The sequence below is a fragment of the Bombyx mandarina genome, chromosome 19 (genome assembly GCF_030267445.1).
Source record: "Bombyx mandarina strain Sakado chromosome 19, ASM3026744v2".
Lineage (NCBI taxonomy): Eukaryota > Metazoa > Arthropoda > Insecta > Lepidoptera > Bombycidae > Bombyx > Bombyx mandarina.
Window position 1 is genome coordinate 8,490,008 of NC_143225.1, and position 15,239 is coordinate 8,505,246.

General features: G+C 35.6%; 2 protein-coding genes across 6 annotated transcripts in view; one reads left to right on the forward strand and one right to left on the reverse strand.

Annotated features, from left to right (window-relative positions):
- The window catches only part of LOC114252893 (midasin), a 44,326-nt gene extending 41,818 nt beyond the window's left edge, over nt 1-2,508 (forward strand). For both annotated transcript variants that reach the window (XM_089735286.1, XM_089735287.1), the window contains 2 exons: nt 636-989; nt 1,818-2,508. In XM_089735286.1, the coding sequence (XP_089591412.1) occupies nt 636-989; nt 1,818-2,003 (540 nt within the window). In that variant the 3' untranslated portion in view covers nt 2,004-2,508. The remainder of the gene's footprint in view (nt 1-635; nt 990-1,817) is intronic.
- A 341-nt stretch (nt 2,509-2,849) lies between these two features.
- Nucleotides 2,850-15,232, reverse strand: rush (pleckstrin homology and FYVE domain containing family member rush hour). 4 transcript variants are annotated; one of them, XM_028187459.2, is made up of 9 exons: nt 15,080-15,232; nt 14,834-14,898; nt 14,161-14,362; nt 12,657-12,782; nt 11,980-12,086; nt 10,341-10,515; nt 7,658-7,749; nt 6,577-6,652; nt 2,850-5,525 (listed from the first exon to the last, which is right to left on the reverse strand). In XM_028187459.2, the coding sequence occupies exons 1-8, from the start codon at nt 15,093-15,095 to the stop codon at nt 6,593-6,595; spliced, it is 843 nt and encodes a 280-aa protein (XP_028043260.2). In that variant the 5' UTR covers nt 15,096-15,232; the 3' UTR covers nt 2,850-5,525; nt 6,577-6,592. The 4 variants fall into 4 exon arrangements, with proteins under 4 accessions (XP_028043260.2, XP_089591425.1, XP_028043259.2 ...); XM_089735299.1 differs by lacking the exon at nt 6,577-6,652 and adding an exon at nt 6,986-7,069; XM_028187458.2 differs by lacking the exon at nt 6,577-6,652.
- Nucleotides 15,233-15,239: the final 7 nt, after the last annotated feature.

The following is a 15,239-nucleotide window of genomic DNA, read 5'->3' on the forward strand; positions in this document are numbered from 1 at the left end:
CTACAAAGTCCCTGTTGTGCCAAACTGTGACTAGATAAGGAGTTTTTTTAGATTGGTGGACGAACTCACAGTCCACCTGGTATTAAGTGGTTGCTGGAGCCTATAGACATCTATAACGTAAATGCCTCCCCCACCTTGAGATATAAATTCGAAAGTGTCAGTATAGTTACAACGGCTTCCCCATCCTTCAAACCGAAACGCATTATAGAAATAAGCGGGGTGGTGGTACCTTCCCGTGTGAACTCACAAGAGGTCCTACCGCCAGTAATATGTATATTGCACATTGCTAAAAATACCGCCACTATACGGAAAATTGTGTTTGTAATAGTGGATAAATACCGGTATAGATAGTATTCGCCTCTCAGCGCGCAAAGTATAACTCTGATATTTTCTTTTTTATTAATTTCGGTGCATAACTATTGACGACGACACACTGGTTGATGAAACTAAACGCTTCAAATTAAAAAAAATAACTTTTTTTAAATATTTTTAAAAAAATTTTTTAAAAGTGTCACTCTTCTTATCAATGCGCGAATATATTGCTTGTTGTGATATTTGAAGCCGTACCAATCAATAATTTTATAACGAGAGTCTTGATAAATACAGCAATAATACATTTTTATTTTTATTTCCAGGCTTTGAATCTACTGGAATCAGGTGATTTAGCCGTTTTGAGTTTCGGCGAGAAACCGAACCTCTTGCACCCGTTCACCGAACAATTCTCAGAACATTCCGGCTCGAAGATTCTCGAACAGTTACGTTTCGAACAGAACAAAACTAAGATAGCTCAACTGCTGGACTATTGCACGGTTTTATTCGAAGAACAGAGCGTGAAGAGTGATGCCCTGAACGCTAAATTGTTAGTTATAGTAAGCGACGGTAGAGGAATATTCTCTGAAGGTGAAACGAAGGTACTCCAGGCGGTCAGAAGGGCGAAACAGCAAGGGATATTCTTAGTTTACGTCATAATCGACAACCCTCATAATAAGGTGAGCTTTCTCAAATCTATACGAATGTTTCGTCTGTAATAACAAGTTCTGTTCAAATCCTCCGGCAGTTTTTCCAAGTAAATACCTACCTCATACTTGTATAATAAAAAAGCAATGTAAGGTATAATTATTTCATTACTAGCTGACCCGGAAGACTTCGTAGTGCCTCCATCGATAAATAAGAGACCTAAACTTTTGTATAAAATAAACATAAAACAAACAAAAGGAATCCGTCCGACGGGGGACACATCAAAGGAAAAGCAAAATTGTTATTTTTATTTAATTCTAAGCATTTTCATATTTATCTACCCTTTAAACCTTCTCTAGACTTCCTAAAATAATTTAAGACCAAAATTAGCCGTTCTCGAGTTTTAGCGAGACTAACGAACAGCAATTCATTTATATATATATAGATAACTGGTAGTAGCCAGTACCGGTAGGTACCACGATCTGGTCTATTTCTGCCGCCAAGAGAAGTCATGCATTCTGGTTTGTATAGTAAGACAATTATACAATCGACACATCGACCTGTATTGACGGTAGGTGGTAACGGTACTTATCCCACCGCGACGCAAAGCCGCCGTCGCCCGAAACATGTCTTGTCGGATCCCCCGGATTCACTCTCTCACAAAAAAAATCATCAAAATCGATTCACCCAGTCGAAAGTTATGAGTATATATATACAAAAAAATATACAGTCGAAAAAAAACGTAGTCGAATTGAGAACCTCCTCCTTTTTGGAGTCGGGTAAAAGAGGTAACGGTATTCAAGTTTTGAGGTCATTTGATATTGGACTTTCGGGGGCTAATTGAAAGTAATTTGTTCCAGGACTCGATAATGGACATCAGACGACCGATACTAGACCCCGCTACGAACAGCCTGTTGAGATTCGAGTCGTATTTAGACTCGTTCCCGTTCCCGTTCTATCTAATATTGCGGGATATGTCCGCGTTACCAACTGTACTGGGAGACGCACTGCGGCAATGGTTCGAACTGGCTGCTAATGTTAGCTAATAAAGGAGAAAAAATAATATTTAGACCGTTTTGTTTCTCTTTCCAAAATAGTACCAGTGTAAGCGGTAGGCAGCTGTTTGGCTCTGCCCCTGGCATTGCTGAAGTCCATGGGCGACGGTAACCACTCGCCATCAGGTGGGCCGTGTGCTCGTCTGCCTACAAGGGCAATAAAAAAAAAACAATACATATTTAAATTTCAATTTTTTTTTTAGATCGAATGTCAGTTTCACGTTTTGTTTTTCTTTTTTGCCTAATCGTAAAATGATATTTGTGTATTGTTGTAGCGTATGAAGTGGAACATATTGTGTTATTGACAATAACTATACGGAGTAAGTTAGGAGTTTATAGTTTTAAGAATATAAAAATTATTTTTATATACTGAATGAAACAAATACGGGGATTATCATGTTAGAGAAACTTACTAATAGTTAATAATGTTAAATAAGTATGGATTATGATTTGTTTAAAACACATCTTTTATAATATATAATATATTAAATCCTTTTGCATGTGTTTTTGTTATTGAACTCCTAAACAACCGGAGTTTGTGAATCTTCGTGTTTTGGATCCTTGGATGGTTTAAATTTCCAATTGGGTTGAGGACGCTACCGTCAAATTCTAAAACTGCTTTTATTTTTTGAGCAGGACAAAGACAAAAATATTTTTTTTTTAAATATAATTCTTAAGCTCTCATCAATTGAGTACATGTTTTTAAGCCGTTACAGCCTTTTAGACACCAAGACTGAATCGTCTTGAGAGCACAGTATCGAAGCGTTAAATTGGAACAATGGTCATCATAAGAGTCTGCGAACAATTGGATATTAGACATAAAGTAAAAATGCAATATTCTAAAAAATAGTTGTATATTTTTGTCAACTGAAAAATTAAACAATATCTTAACATATTTCGCTTAGTTCTAATTCTGGAATTAACAAAAACAATGCACGCATTGGTTGCTCATGTTTAGGCCTAGTTTACATAATAGGTCGTTAATAAATAAAAAGTGACTTTCAATCTAACATTTCGTTAACTTATATTTTTTATATAAAACATAATATTGTTTCATTATGAAACTAAATACGACTTAACGTTATTCAATGCACCTCTTATAAACTAATTTCTAATATACAAAAAACAGTGCTAGAGAAAACGTTGAAATGAAAATGTTTACTTTTAAAATGTGATGCTCTAATTACAAGACTCGGAAAGTAAAATTTTCAATTAAACGTTATCTCGATATAAACACTTCAAATATTTAGCAAAATAGAAAACTATAAGTGTTTTACTAATTACAATAATATATATTCCACGTGTAAATTATTAAATATGTATCTAAAATAACATTGCTTATTAATTAATTTTAACTAAACACTTTTAAAACATACATTAAAACCACCGTAATGCTGTAAGCAAAAACAATAAATATTTTTTATCAATAATTAATTAACAAACGAAATGTCCTGATTTGGCTGATTCACATTAATTTGTCGACTTGCGAAAATCGTTTTTTCCAGAAAAGCCTTTTTATTATTGCCCTTGTAGGCAGACGAGCATAAGGCCCACCTGATGGTGAGTGGCTACCGTCGCCCATGGATTTCAGCAATGCCAGGGCCAGAGCCAAGCCGCTGCCTACCGAAAGCCTTAATGGAACAAGTGTAAATTGTACACATGCATGGGTACAATTTATCTCTCTTTTACCAAGACTGGCATGGATTTACAGTGAAATTGGGTGCAATGACAATTATATAGACATGTTTCGAGCTATACTGCTGGGTATTCGGAGATACAGTATATCGCATTCCTTCGCGAGTGAACGTTTGCAGTTAATTGCGCCTTTTTACATACCATCATCCCAGCTAGCCGCTTAATAATCGAGTATATAGTATGGTATAATGCAGTGTATTGACGAAGTAGTGCACTCAATTTCATTAATAGGTATTTATTGCATGCTGTGTTTACTTATAAATTGAAGTTATGTAAACAACACAAATACCATAGAAAACCATAGGCTTTTGATATATAAACATATGCCAGATATTTACAGCACGCGTATCTTCGTAAAAATAGTTGTTACGAAAATACTTGACTTTACTGTCACCATAAAACATATTGAGTTACCATCTTGGCAGCGATCTTCACGCTAGTCCCTTGATCAATGTGAATTAACACTATATGTTAACATTTGAACCGACTTCAAACAAAGCAAATCATTTAATGATGTTAAAAAAAGATCTAATCGAAAAACTATTCATAACAATTTCAGAAGAGATTTCTTTCAACTTCAACTGCAACTATCTAATGTATAAATTTAAGAAGGCCATATTTGGTAGAGTACTGGTCAATTTTAACAGCACACTTTTCTTTAAATACCTATTTTCAAAGGACGCAACTCATATACAGGGTGTGTTCGAATCCTTTACCGAATTCGGTTTGCATTATAGTTTTGTTGAATTCTGATAACATTAAAAAAATTGAAATTTGTTCGAAATGCACAATTTTTTTTTTAGAATTTAAATAGTCTTTTACTCGAACTCGGAATTAGGGGATTGGGTCTGCTTTCTAGATAAATCAGTTTAATACTCATTCGTTTGTAGTTTTCTTAGGGACTTGACTACTTAAGTCCTAATCTATAATACATTAGGACCATAATAATAATATTATGTATTTTGAAATGTTTAATATGAATCCGACATTCAATTCGAGTACTGTTTTTGTAATGCACGCAATGTATCTACACAAACCAGTACTATAATTCGTTTTAATACTTTACAAAATTTGAGTTAGCATATTTATTGTGAGCCCGCAGTGGCAGGTACCACAATCCTATATGTTAACACCGCTAAGTAGTTATGATCAAGATAGGATAACTCCTAATACATCAGTGGCATGATTCACTTTTATTTTTTTGTTGCTTAGACCCTTCACCCATGAACAAGAGCTCAAGGTGTTATGGAGTTAAGCCAATATGCAGCAACTCAACAACAGTTTGTTTCTATTCAAATAAATATTGTTTTAGGTTCTATATTAGCTTTTCTTATTTAGATATCATTCCTTTAACACTTTAGAAAGATCATTTCCATCTCAATGATAAATTTAACTAAAATTATCTAAAATTGAAAACAAATTACACAAAAAGAATTTTGTCATTTGAAATTTAAAAAAAAAATATGTGCTAATACAATATTCCCTCAGTTCATATAAATGAATGCAGCAGGATAATTTACAAGTAAACGCAGTTTGTTTGTATGACGATAAGTATTAACTACGGTTAGGTATATTAAATTAGTCATTTATACAATTACATACATCATTTTCCAAAAAATTTAAAAGCTTGAATAATAAATTTAAAATTAATCAAAGTAATTTCGTCTTATTATTCTTAATAACATTGAAAACATTTAAATTTACCTGTATGTATATTATGGACAGCGTTGGACAGTTTCTCAACAATTACTTGGCGGCTTCCTTGGACGAATGATTGTTGGTCTCTTCAGTCTTTTCGCTGTCACCGTAGAACTTTGGCTGTAATGAGAATAAAATTACGTTATAGCTTATTGATTATAATGTGATATTTTGCTAGTAATGATGCTGTATCAAAGATAGGACAATATAGTGCCAATTTTTTTTTTTTTTTTTTTTTTTTATTGCCCTTGTAGGCAGACGAGCATACGGCCCACCTGATGGTGAGTGGTTACCGTCGCCCATGGACTTCAGCAATGCCAGGGGCAGAGCCAAGCCGCTGCCTACCGCTACCAATTCAGTGTAGACGAATCTCATGTTCTATGGTGAGTAGGGATATTCACTTTATTGGGTCTATTTGCTCCAGAAAAGGTTAAACACCCAGGGTTGCCTTAGCTTTAAAAATAGCATGGTGTCAATTATATGCTTAATGGTATTCTATTAGTTTTCACTTGCTACCATATCAATTTTCTAAATGAAAACTAATCTGACTGCTTTTCGATTCCCTTATTTGATATTATTACATTACATACGAATTCTAGCTGTGTTACATAATGAATAATTACAATGTAACAAATTTTAGGCAACCAATTAAAAAACTTGAATATAGTAAATTATTTTAAATTCCAAGGGTTAAATCGTTATGATAATGAGCATTTTTTACAAACAAAAAAATATGAATTAACGCACAAAAAAAACCCAACACAAAATGAAATGGGACGAAAACATGAAATATTACAGAAAAAAATCTACTTTATGTTACTGTATACATCAAAGCAAACCAAACTTATTACACGTCGATAATTTAATTCAACAGGAAGGCCTTGTCAATAGGATTTGTTCAAATAAAAAAAAAAAACCAAGCTTATCACCTCTGAAAGAAAAATGTTTAAAAAAAAAAGCATGCTTGTAGAAATATTGGTTTACACGTTTGCCTATAGATGCGTTCTGTTCATTACAGATCTATATTTGACAGCTGTCACACAAACAGACCGCCAGGGATGTGCCGGTCTTGTTTAATATTATTTCGGCTATTCACCAATAAGGTAAGTGATAATGTTGAACAAACACAAATTTTAAAGCATGATTGTTCTCACAATAGCATTCGACTTACACAGCATTATTTTGTACTATACTGTTGTGACTTTATTTCCCAATCCGTTTTTCACACCATTATAACTCGTGAATCCCTAGAAGGTAATTGAAGAAATATTTTACAGACACATAACAGTACTGGGAAACGTTTAATTAACAAAAAAAAACAAAAACTTATTCTTGTCTTCTTCAGTGACTATAAAGGAAGAACTAGGGATAATTGTAGATGGGATTTCAACTAATTTAGGATAAGAATTTTTATGGCTTATTAACAATTTAATTGACACATAAAAAGAGAAACATTTAGCATTTGAAATCATACACGATCGCTGCAAAGAAGCTTACTCTTGAAGTCAATATGAATTCCAAAACTGTACAAACACTAGCCACACATAACACCGTACCCTGATCTCCTTATAAAAAATCACCTCTTTTTCTAGATTTTCCTAAAACTCCGTTTGGATATTTTTGTAATGTCTATTCGTTCCGTAAATAGACAGACCAACGTGTACCTAAAAGAATCATACAATGTTAAATGGTTGGCATAAATACATTTGGCGTAGTATAAACAGAAGAATATTTTTTACATACATTTTAATATTTTTTACATACATTTTAATACTTTATGTGCATTTTCAAATCTATGTACGTTGTAATCAAATATATACTATAAATACTATATTCTAACTATACTATAAATACACTATAAAATGTTGCTTCTAACGGAAATGTTCAAATTTAAAAGAAATTTTTATCTTAGATTACAATATATTTTCAAACAGCTCAATACTACTCATATAATAGTTAAATACTTTATCATTTAGAATCATCAACAGTTATAATTTTAGTAATTACATAAATATAAATAACCTAAACTACTTATACTACAGTAATTACAAATAGCCACCTCACTTGTACTCTAAACGAGGTTAAACATGACCTGATAAATTATTACATAAAAAAATTTGAATTGATTGGTTAATTGCGAAAATATGATCAATTTGTGGATATTACTAACAAGCTGGCATAAAGATGTTCATTTGGGAATTAAAATTGGTTCCAAGAGTAAGCGCTTTTTTTTTTGTACTTTCAAAACATACCTCGTCGTGTTTCTCTTCAGCATTGACATCATCGTCATCACTGTCTTCGTCGCCCGAGGAGTCCCCTCCGGAACCGGCCGTATCGGTTTTAACTGTAACGATTGCAATTCGATGATTAGCTTTGATGGTCTTTGATAATATTATTATTTCTTTTTTTTTATTGCGCTTGAGATGAGCACACGGCCCACCTTATGATGAGTGGTTACCGTCGACCATGGACTTCAGTAATACCAGGGGCAGAACCAAGCCGCTGCCTACAGTTAAGTACTCTCCACAAGCCCCGTTTCAAGAAGGATATGTCATAGCGCTCGGGAAACACCGTGGAGGGGAGCTCATTCCAAAGCCGGATGGTACGTGGCAAAAAAGGTCTCTGGAAACGCACCGTGGATGAACACAGTGACTCCAGGTAGTATGGATGAACTTTACTCCGGTGGCGGGTGGTGCCATGGTAAAAACGAGACGATGGGATCATCTCAAACAATTCCTCAGAGCACTCCCCATGAAACATACGGTACAAAATACAGAGAGAACTGGAATCCCTCCGCAGACCCAGAGGTTCCAAACCATCCGTGAGAATGGGATTATCGACAATCCAAACGGCCCTCTTCTGTATGGAGTCAAATGAAAGTAGATGGTATTTGGGAGCCCCGGCCCAGAGGTAGGATTAGTACTCCACGCGAGGCCAGACTAGTACTTTATAAAGCAAAAGTCTATGTCCAGGCGTGAAGTGCCGCTTTGCTCTTTTGAAGACTCCTAGTATTTCGGACGCCAACTTGGCTTTACCCTCCAAACGATTCCGAAACTGGACATCGCGTAATGACAATTCTTATTTTAAATTAAATGCGGAATAAATCTCGGGAGGTTAGACCCGTTTCGAAATCACTCAGTTCAAACAAACAAAACTCTTACTATAGTTTAATTTTTCTGGTATCAGATTGCTTTTTCTCATGTCAGTTACTAAAAATTATTATATATATTTTTTTTTAAATAAAGAACGAGTCCTTATCAATGACTAATCTAATTTTTAGTAAGGATTGTTTAGGGAACAAACGCCACTATCGTGTTAAAAAAACACGTATGATAAGCACGCTGCTATCTCTACATTATATCTTATACAAATAAATGCTATCAAAATTTAGATGTCCATGGCCCTTCTTGTAGAAAAAATACTAACGTCAATTTGTAACCGCCATCGAAATTAGATGTTCAATTTATTTGATAATTAAAATTAACTCATCGTGTAGTTGAGGTTATGTGGTTATACAGAGCCTTTAGATACTACAATGTAAATACTGTCGTCTATGTAGAAGTTTTGATTGTATTACACCAGTGGTACTACTCGTTTTACGGTAGTATGGTTAGCCCGTTTCTACAGGAATGTGTTCCTACCAAAATTTGTCCAACCAGTACTTAGGGGGCAGGTACGGATCGAAAGCAGTTCTGTTATTTATGAAAGTGGGCAGCGCATTCATATTGTGCCACAGAATACAATAATCGTTCATTATATGTTAGCGATACGATAACGTACGATAAAGATTTGTTATGGATATTTATGGTGGCTTTTAGTGCCAACTTGAAGACCAAGGGGCTTGAAATCGAACTCACATTTACAGTTTAAGCAGTAGTTTTACACGTGATTAGCTTCACCGGCATTTACTCAATCAGTAAGTATATACAGTCGGCATCAATGCGCCACTTAACTAACTACCCGATGGAAGGATGTGGACTGAATGGTAAACAGTCGACATCGCCCTAAACACGTCATTACGGATCCTCCCGATCCATTAACAATGCGTTTAGGTCTCTCAAGCACCGGTCACTGTCCTCGCCGAACTCGTCGCTTGCGACGAAGGGCTCGACGAGTAAACCTAGCCCATAGACACAACCCAGAGTTTCTCGTCGGATCTTCTCAGTGGGTCGCGTTTCCGATTCGGTAGTAGGTTCTGCGAAGCACTGCTCTTGCTAGGGCCAGTGTAGCAACTACTCCGGTTTGAGCCCCGAGAGCTCACCTACCGGCGTTAAACGCAAATAAGCAAGCGGACAGATTGGCCTGACAAAAATCATTAATCTTAAATCAGCCCAATGAATAATAACACACCTTTTTTTGTTCCTACCTCTGCTGAGAGCCTTGAGAGGCTATTTCAGCGTAACCGTAACTAGTAGGTGAACTTAGGACGACGTTGCTAACACGAACACTAGCAAGAGTCGTGCTTCGCAGAATCTACCACCGAATCGGAAACGCGACCCACTGAGAAGATCCGGCGAGAAACTCAGAGGGCTGTGTCTGAGGGTTAATTTACTCGTCGAGCCCTTTGTCGCAAGCGACGGGTTCGACGAGAACGATGACCGGTGCTTGAGGTACCTTAAAGCACCGTTAGTGGATCGGGAGGATCCGAAATGACGTGTTTGTGGCGACGTCGACTGCTTTCCATTCTGTCCGCAGGATCGGGAATGTAGTTACCGCCGGCCACGATGAGAGGGTTCTCGTGTAATTACCGGCGACCACGATGAGAGGATTCTCGTGTCGTCCCGCTTTGTCGAAGTGGCAACACATCTAAAAATCTATCCGAAATTACGGGCTTTAGGTGCGTTTTAACCTCTTGTTAGACACACAGCTCAATACAGCAACACAATTTTGATTTCAAGTCCCATGCAAAGTTTATTAGCTTGGATGAGCACTAACCGGGCGTGGTGTTGGCTGAGGTCTGCTGCTGGTTGGGGGGTCGGACGCGTTCCCTGCTGAGCTCGTCGTAGCACTGCAGGCACACGCGCAGCGGCTTGTCGCTCTGGCCGCGCAGGATGTACCGCTTCGACGAGCACGGACCGCACACCACCGACCCGCACTTGCGGCAATGATGCTGTTGACAGAGACATTATACACCTTTTGTAAAATACAATTAATGTACAAAATAATGTGGCGCCTACAATTTTTTTTTTTTTTTTTAAAAACGGCAGCGCACTATTTGACGTACTTGTGGGCGACCCGAATAAGTTTATTTTAATTAGGAAGCTGCTTGTTTGCCATTAGTACAAAATGAGTGTAGTGTAATAAGAAGTCTGGTGCATTCGTATCTAACGATGCAACGGCGTTCGAATCCCGCAGGCGGGTACCGATTTTTCTAATGAAATACGTGCTCAGCAAATGTTCACGATTGACTTCCACGGAGAAGAAATAACACCGTGTAATAAAAATCAAACCCGCAAAATTATAGTTTGCGTAATTATTGGTGGTAGGACCTCTTGTGGGTCCGCGCGGGTAGGTACCACCACCCTGCCTGTTTCTGCCGTGAAGCAGTAATGCATTTCGGTTTGAAGGATGGGGCAGCCGTTGTAACTATATTTGAGAACTTAGAACTTATATCTCAAGGTGGGTGGCGCATTTACGTTGTAGATGTCTGTGGGCTCCAGTAACGACTTAACACTAGGTGGGCTGTGACCTCGTCCACCCATCCAAGCAATAAAAAAAAAAGACTTTTTGCAAAATACAATTGATGTACATAATAATGTGGCCTCTACAATTGTTTTTGGGAAAAACGGCAGAGGGCGCTATTACTTTTTTTTATTGCCCCTGTAGGCAGACGAGCATAGGGCCAACTGATGGTGAGTGGTTACCGTCGCCCATGGACTTCAACAATGCCAGGAGCAGAGCCAAGCCGCTGCCTACCGTTACTTGCTTGTGGGCGACTTGAATAAGGTTACTTTATTTTAATTAGGAACTTGTTTGCCATTAGTACAAAACGGGTGAATGTACATTCACTCATTACATTTCTCATCCATTAAGATAATCAACCTCTGGAATGAAATTGCGTTCAATAATCTTTTTTATTTCTTACACATGTTTTTTATTTCTTGAGCATGCTCATGGTCCACCTGGTGATAAGTAGTTACTGGATCCCATAGACATCACGACACGTACGCAATCACACAACTTAAGACATAATGTCTAAGTTTCAGTTGCACTTTCAAACTGAAAGTTATTTACAGCAGAAATAGACAGGCGGTGGTGTCTACCCGTGGAGACTTAAAAGGTGTCCCTCCACCATTAATTAGAAAATTCAAAGTTTATGAAGTTTGCATTAACTTCCTGTAAATACTTGTAAAAGTTGACATGTGAGAGTTTTATTGGAGTTAGCAGTGATATTTTTAGGGTTAGGTACTGATAAACGGTATTATTGGATTATGTTGAAAAGAGTTTAAAAGTTTTATATAGTCCAGCAAATAAAAAAAATTACAGTCATATTTTCAGTGAACACAATTCAAACAGTCCACATGCAAATTCTAATTAAAATTTATAATAACAAGAAATAGATTATACAACTTACCCTTCTGTTTATCACAGTGAACTGTGTTTTCTTACAGTGCATACATATTGAGGCTTCATTGTCTGGTACCCAAACAGCTGCATGCTCTGAAGGAGGTTGCTTGCCACCTTATAAAGCAATATTTTAGTTACTGGTGGGTTGTTTAACAAACTTGCAGATATGCACCTGTATATTTCTACAGTTTAACAATCATACATTTCAGTTGAAAGGGAAAAGTCATACTTTTTTAAAACACATCGGTCTTTTTGCATTACACTTGTTACATAAGGACTCCATTCATTACAAAATAATAAGAATAGAGGAATATTACTAGTAGAAAAAAGTAAGTAAGAAAAGTACAATACAATGATAAATATAACATCTTTTTTTTCCTACCTATTTGCTGGTAGCCTAAAGGGCTATACGAACTACGTGTGGAAGGTTACGTGAGCTCATAGTTTGCTAACACTAGCCCTAGAAATAGTGCTGTGTGGAGTCACCGCCCGCTGAGATCTGGTCAGAAACTCAGTAGGTTATGTCTATGGGTTAGTCACTCGTCAAATTCTTTTTCGTAATCAACAATTTATACGAGGACTGTAGCCGGTGCTTGAAGAGCCTAAAAGCACCGAGAGTTACGAAGATCCGACAACACAATCAGTTATTGTTCAATGTATGAGATACAAGACAAATTTTCTTACTTTTTCTTAATAAATCTTCTATACATTTTTCAATATGAGCCATCCATTCTTCTTTTTCTGTGGCTGTAGCAGCATACACAGCAAATGATTTGGATGCAGTACGGATTAACCATCCATTACGGTATTCTAAAAGAGTGTTACTTAGGTCAGAATACAAAATAACACTTTTCTTAATAATTATTATTTTGGTTTATTTCAATTTCAAACTGCAAATTCTGAAAGTTTATTCTTAGTTATTAAAATATCACCTAATGTAGACAAGTTTTCATCGCATTTATTTATATATTATTTAAAATTCCTTTCATGTTGCTGGAACTTTTGTAGACTACAGTATGCACTGTTTGATATGTGTAACATTAATATCCTTCTGATAAAGTCAAAACACAATAAAAATCACACAAAACATATACAAAGGCTGACTCATCAACTTTAAAAGATCAATGTCAATAAACCAGCTAGAAATGATAATGATGAATGATTCACAACCTGGCTGTGTGTCATGCTTTTATTATGTAATCTAAAATACATTTTAATGTTTTACTGTGATTTTATTGAAATAAGTAACTTGTACAATTTCAACTCATTCAGATAATAATAACACCATAAAATATATTAATTTCCATATTTTAGATTAATTAGACTGTTGGTTGTGTTTATTATATATAAAAAATTATAAGCAATTTTTTTAATAATATAGTATCAACTTTTACTCTTATGGTAATTAAATTTAAATCCTTATTGGGTTTGTAGGGAGATATTTAATCCCAATGTCCAACAGTTTAGGCCAGATATTATCTGTTATACAACAACAAATAATGATAGTGTTTAACAGTTTTTACATGAACATTTTATTTTCATCAAGTTGTCGTAACCTAATGGATAAGACGTCCGATGCATTCGTGTTGAGCGATGCACCGATGTTCGAATCTCAGGCGGGTACCAATTTTTCTAATGAAATACGTACTCCACAATGTTCACGATTGACTTCCACGGTGAAGGAATAACATCGTGTAATTAAAAATGAAACACGCAAAATTATAATTTGATTACTAGTCGTAGGACCTCTTATAACGCCCCTAGCTTGTTTTTAATACAACACACACTTTGCTCATAATATTGTTTTCTTTGGATTTCAATCCTTTTAGCAAGAAAGGTTAAATGTGAATCATTTGTGCATAATCCATTATGTACGGTTGGACAGATGCATTATATGAGAAAACTTCTATAATGGAAACAAATCATCTTATACTGTATTTACATGCAATAAGCCTGAATGTACATATTGTTAAAATCGAAGCATGTTTACTTTTCATGAGGTTTTCCTGAGGTATTATTTGAATGCAAGCTTTAAAATCTCTGCTGAGAGGGTTTGGAGTTGAATTTAAAATATGTTCAATAAAGTATGAATATTGATTTTTTATGCCTTCATTTTTATTATACTAACAGTGGCACTTTTAGTTTAATTTTTGTCTAAATTATATTTTTTTTAAACAGATGTACTCACGTCCTTCATCTTTCAGTGACTCCAGCTTAACCTCCTCTAATGGAATGATATGTTGCTTGTTGTATTTTTTCTTGTTAATAACTATATTGCCATACACCAAAATGTCATTAAACAAAAAGAATTGTCGTGCCTTTGGTTTTTTCCTGCAAATTTTTGTCAAGACACCTTCACCGACAAGGACCCGCCCTTGCTCTGCTAGAGGCTAGAAACAAATAAATATATAGATATATTTTTTTCAACTGCATCTTATATTTTAATTTTGTTCCTATGAACAGCAACATGTTTGTTAGATTTGATATCTTTAAATGATGAGGCTTTTAATCTATGACTTAACTATTGAAGTAATAACAGCATTAAATCATGTTAAAGTAGCAATCAAATTTATTTCATAATATAATTTTCTGTATAACACCAATTTATTAACGGTTGTTAATAAAACGAGTTGTTGATGTGTCAAAAAATGTGTGGTCAAAATAGAAAGTGTGCAGTAAATATTGTTGTTAACTTTACAAATATGAAACGCATAGTAAAGATAAAACAGTGATATCACCAATAATCACTACCTCCGAAAATCCCACACAATGAGTTCAAGATTTTATCTCTTTAGTTTGTCGGGTGATAAAGCTATTGTCAAGTTTTACTAGATGTTTGGATGTAGTATCGTACAACTTACTTGTCCCGAGCTGCCGAAGCAGCTCTCCACCATTGCAATTCTTCTTGCATTTGCTTCACTATTCACTGGAAAATGAAAAAATTGCTTATTTTAATATCTTGTTGGGCCCTGTATCAAACTGACGTCAAAGGAAAGTGGGCGCTCAAGCGATGACCAATAATTCATGTACTTATTTACATATCTGATAGTATTTCATTGGTAGGACAACTAATATAATTTATAGATTCAATGAATGTGAATGTCTACCTAAACGATCCACCATTATCGAAATTTATTTTTCTTATAGACACAGAACAATTCGAGCGAATGTGTCACTTAATAGGTAACAGTTTCAGCAAATGTTGTTTATTGGTGACGATGGTCTATGAATCTCACTACATCTCGGTGGTCTGTGAATTATGTACAG

Bases quoted from the DNA above. Each gene is read 5' to 3' on its own strand.
- rush (XM_089735298.1), bottom strand. The intron at 12,783-14,160 runs GTGAGTACATCT...ACACTCTTTTAG, and splicing joins GTCACTGAAAGATGAAGGAC to AATACCGTAATGGATGGTTA. The intron at 7,750-10,340 runs GTTAGTGCTCAT...CAATCGTTACAG, and splicing joins CTCAGCCAACACCACGCCCG to TTAAAACCGATACGGCCGGT.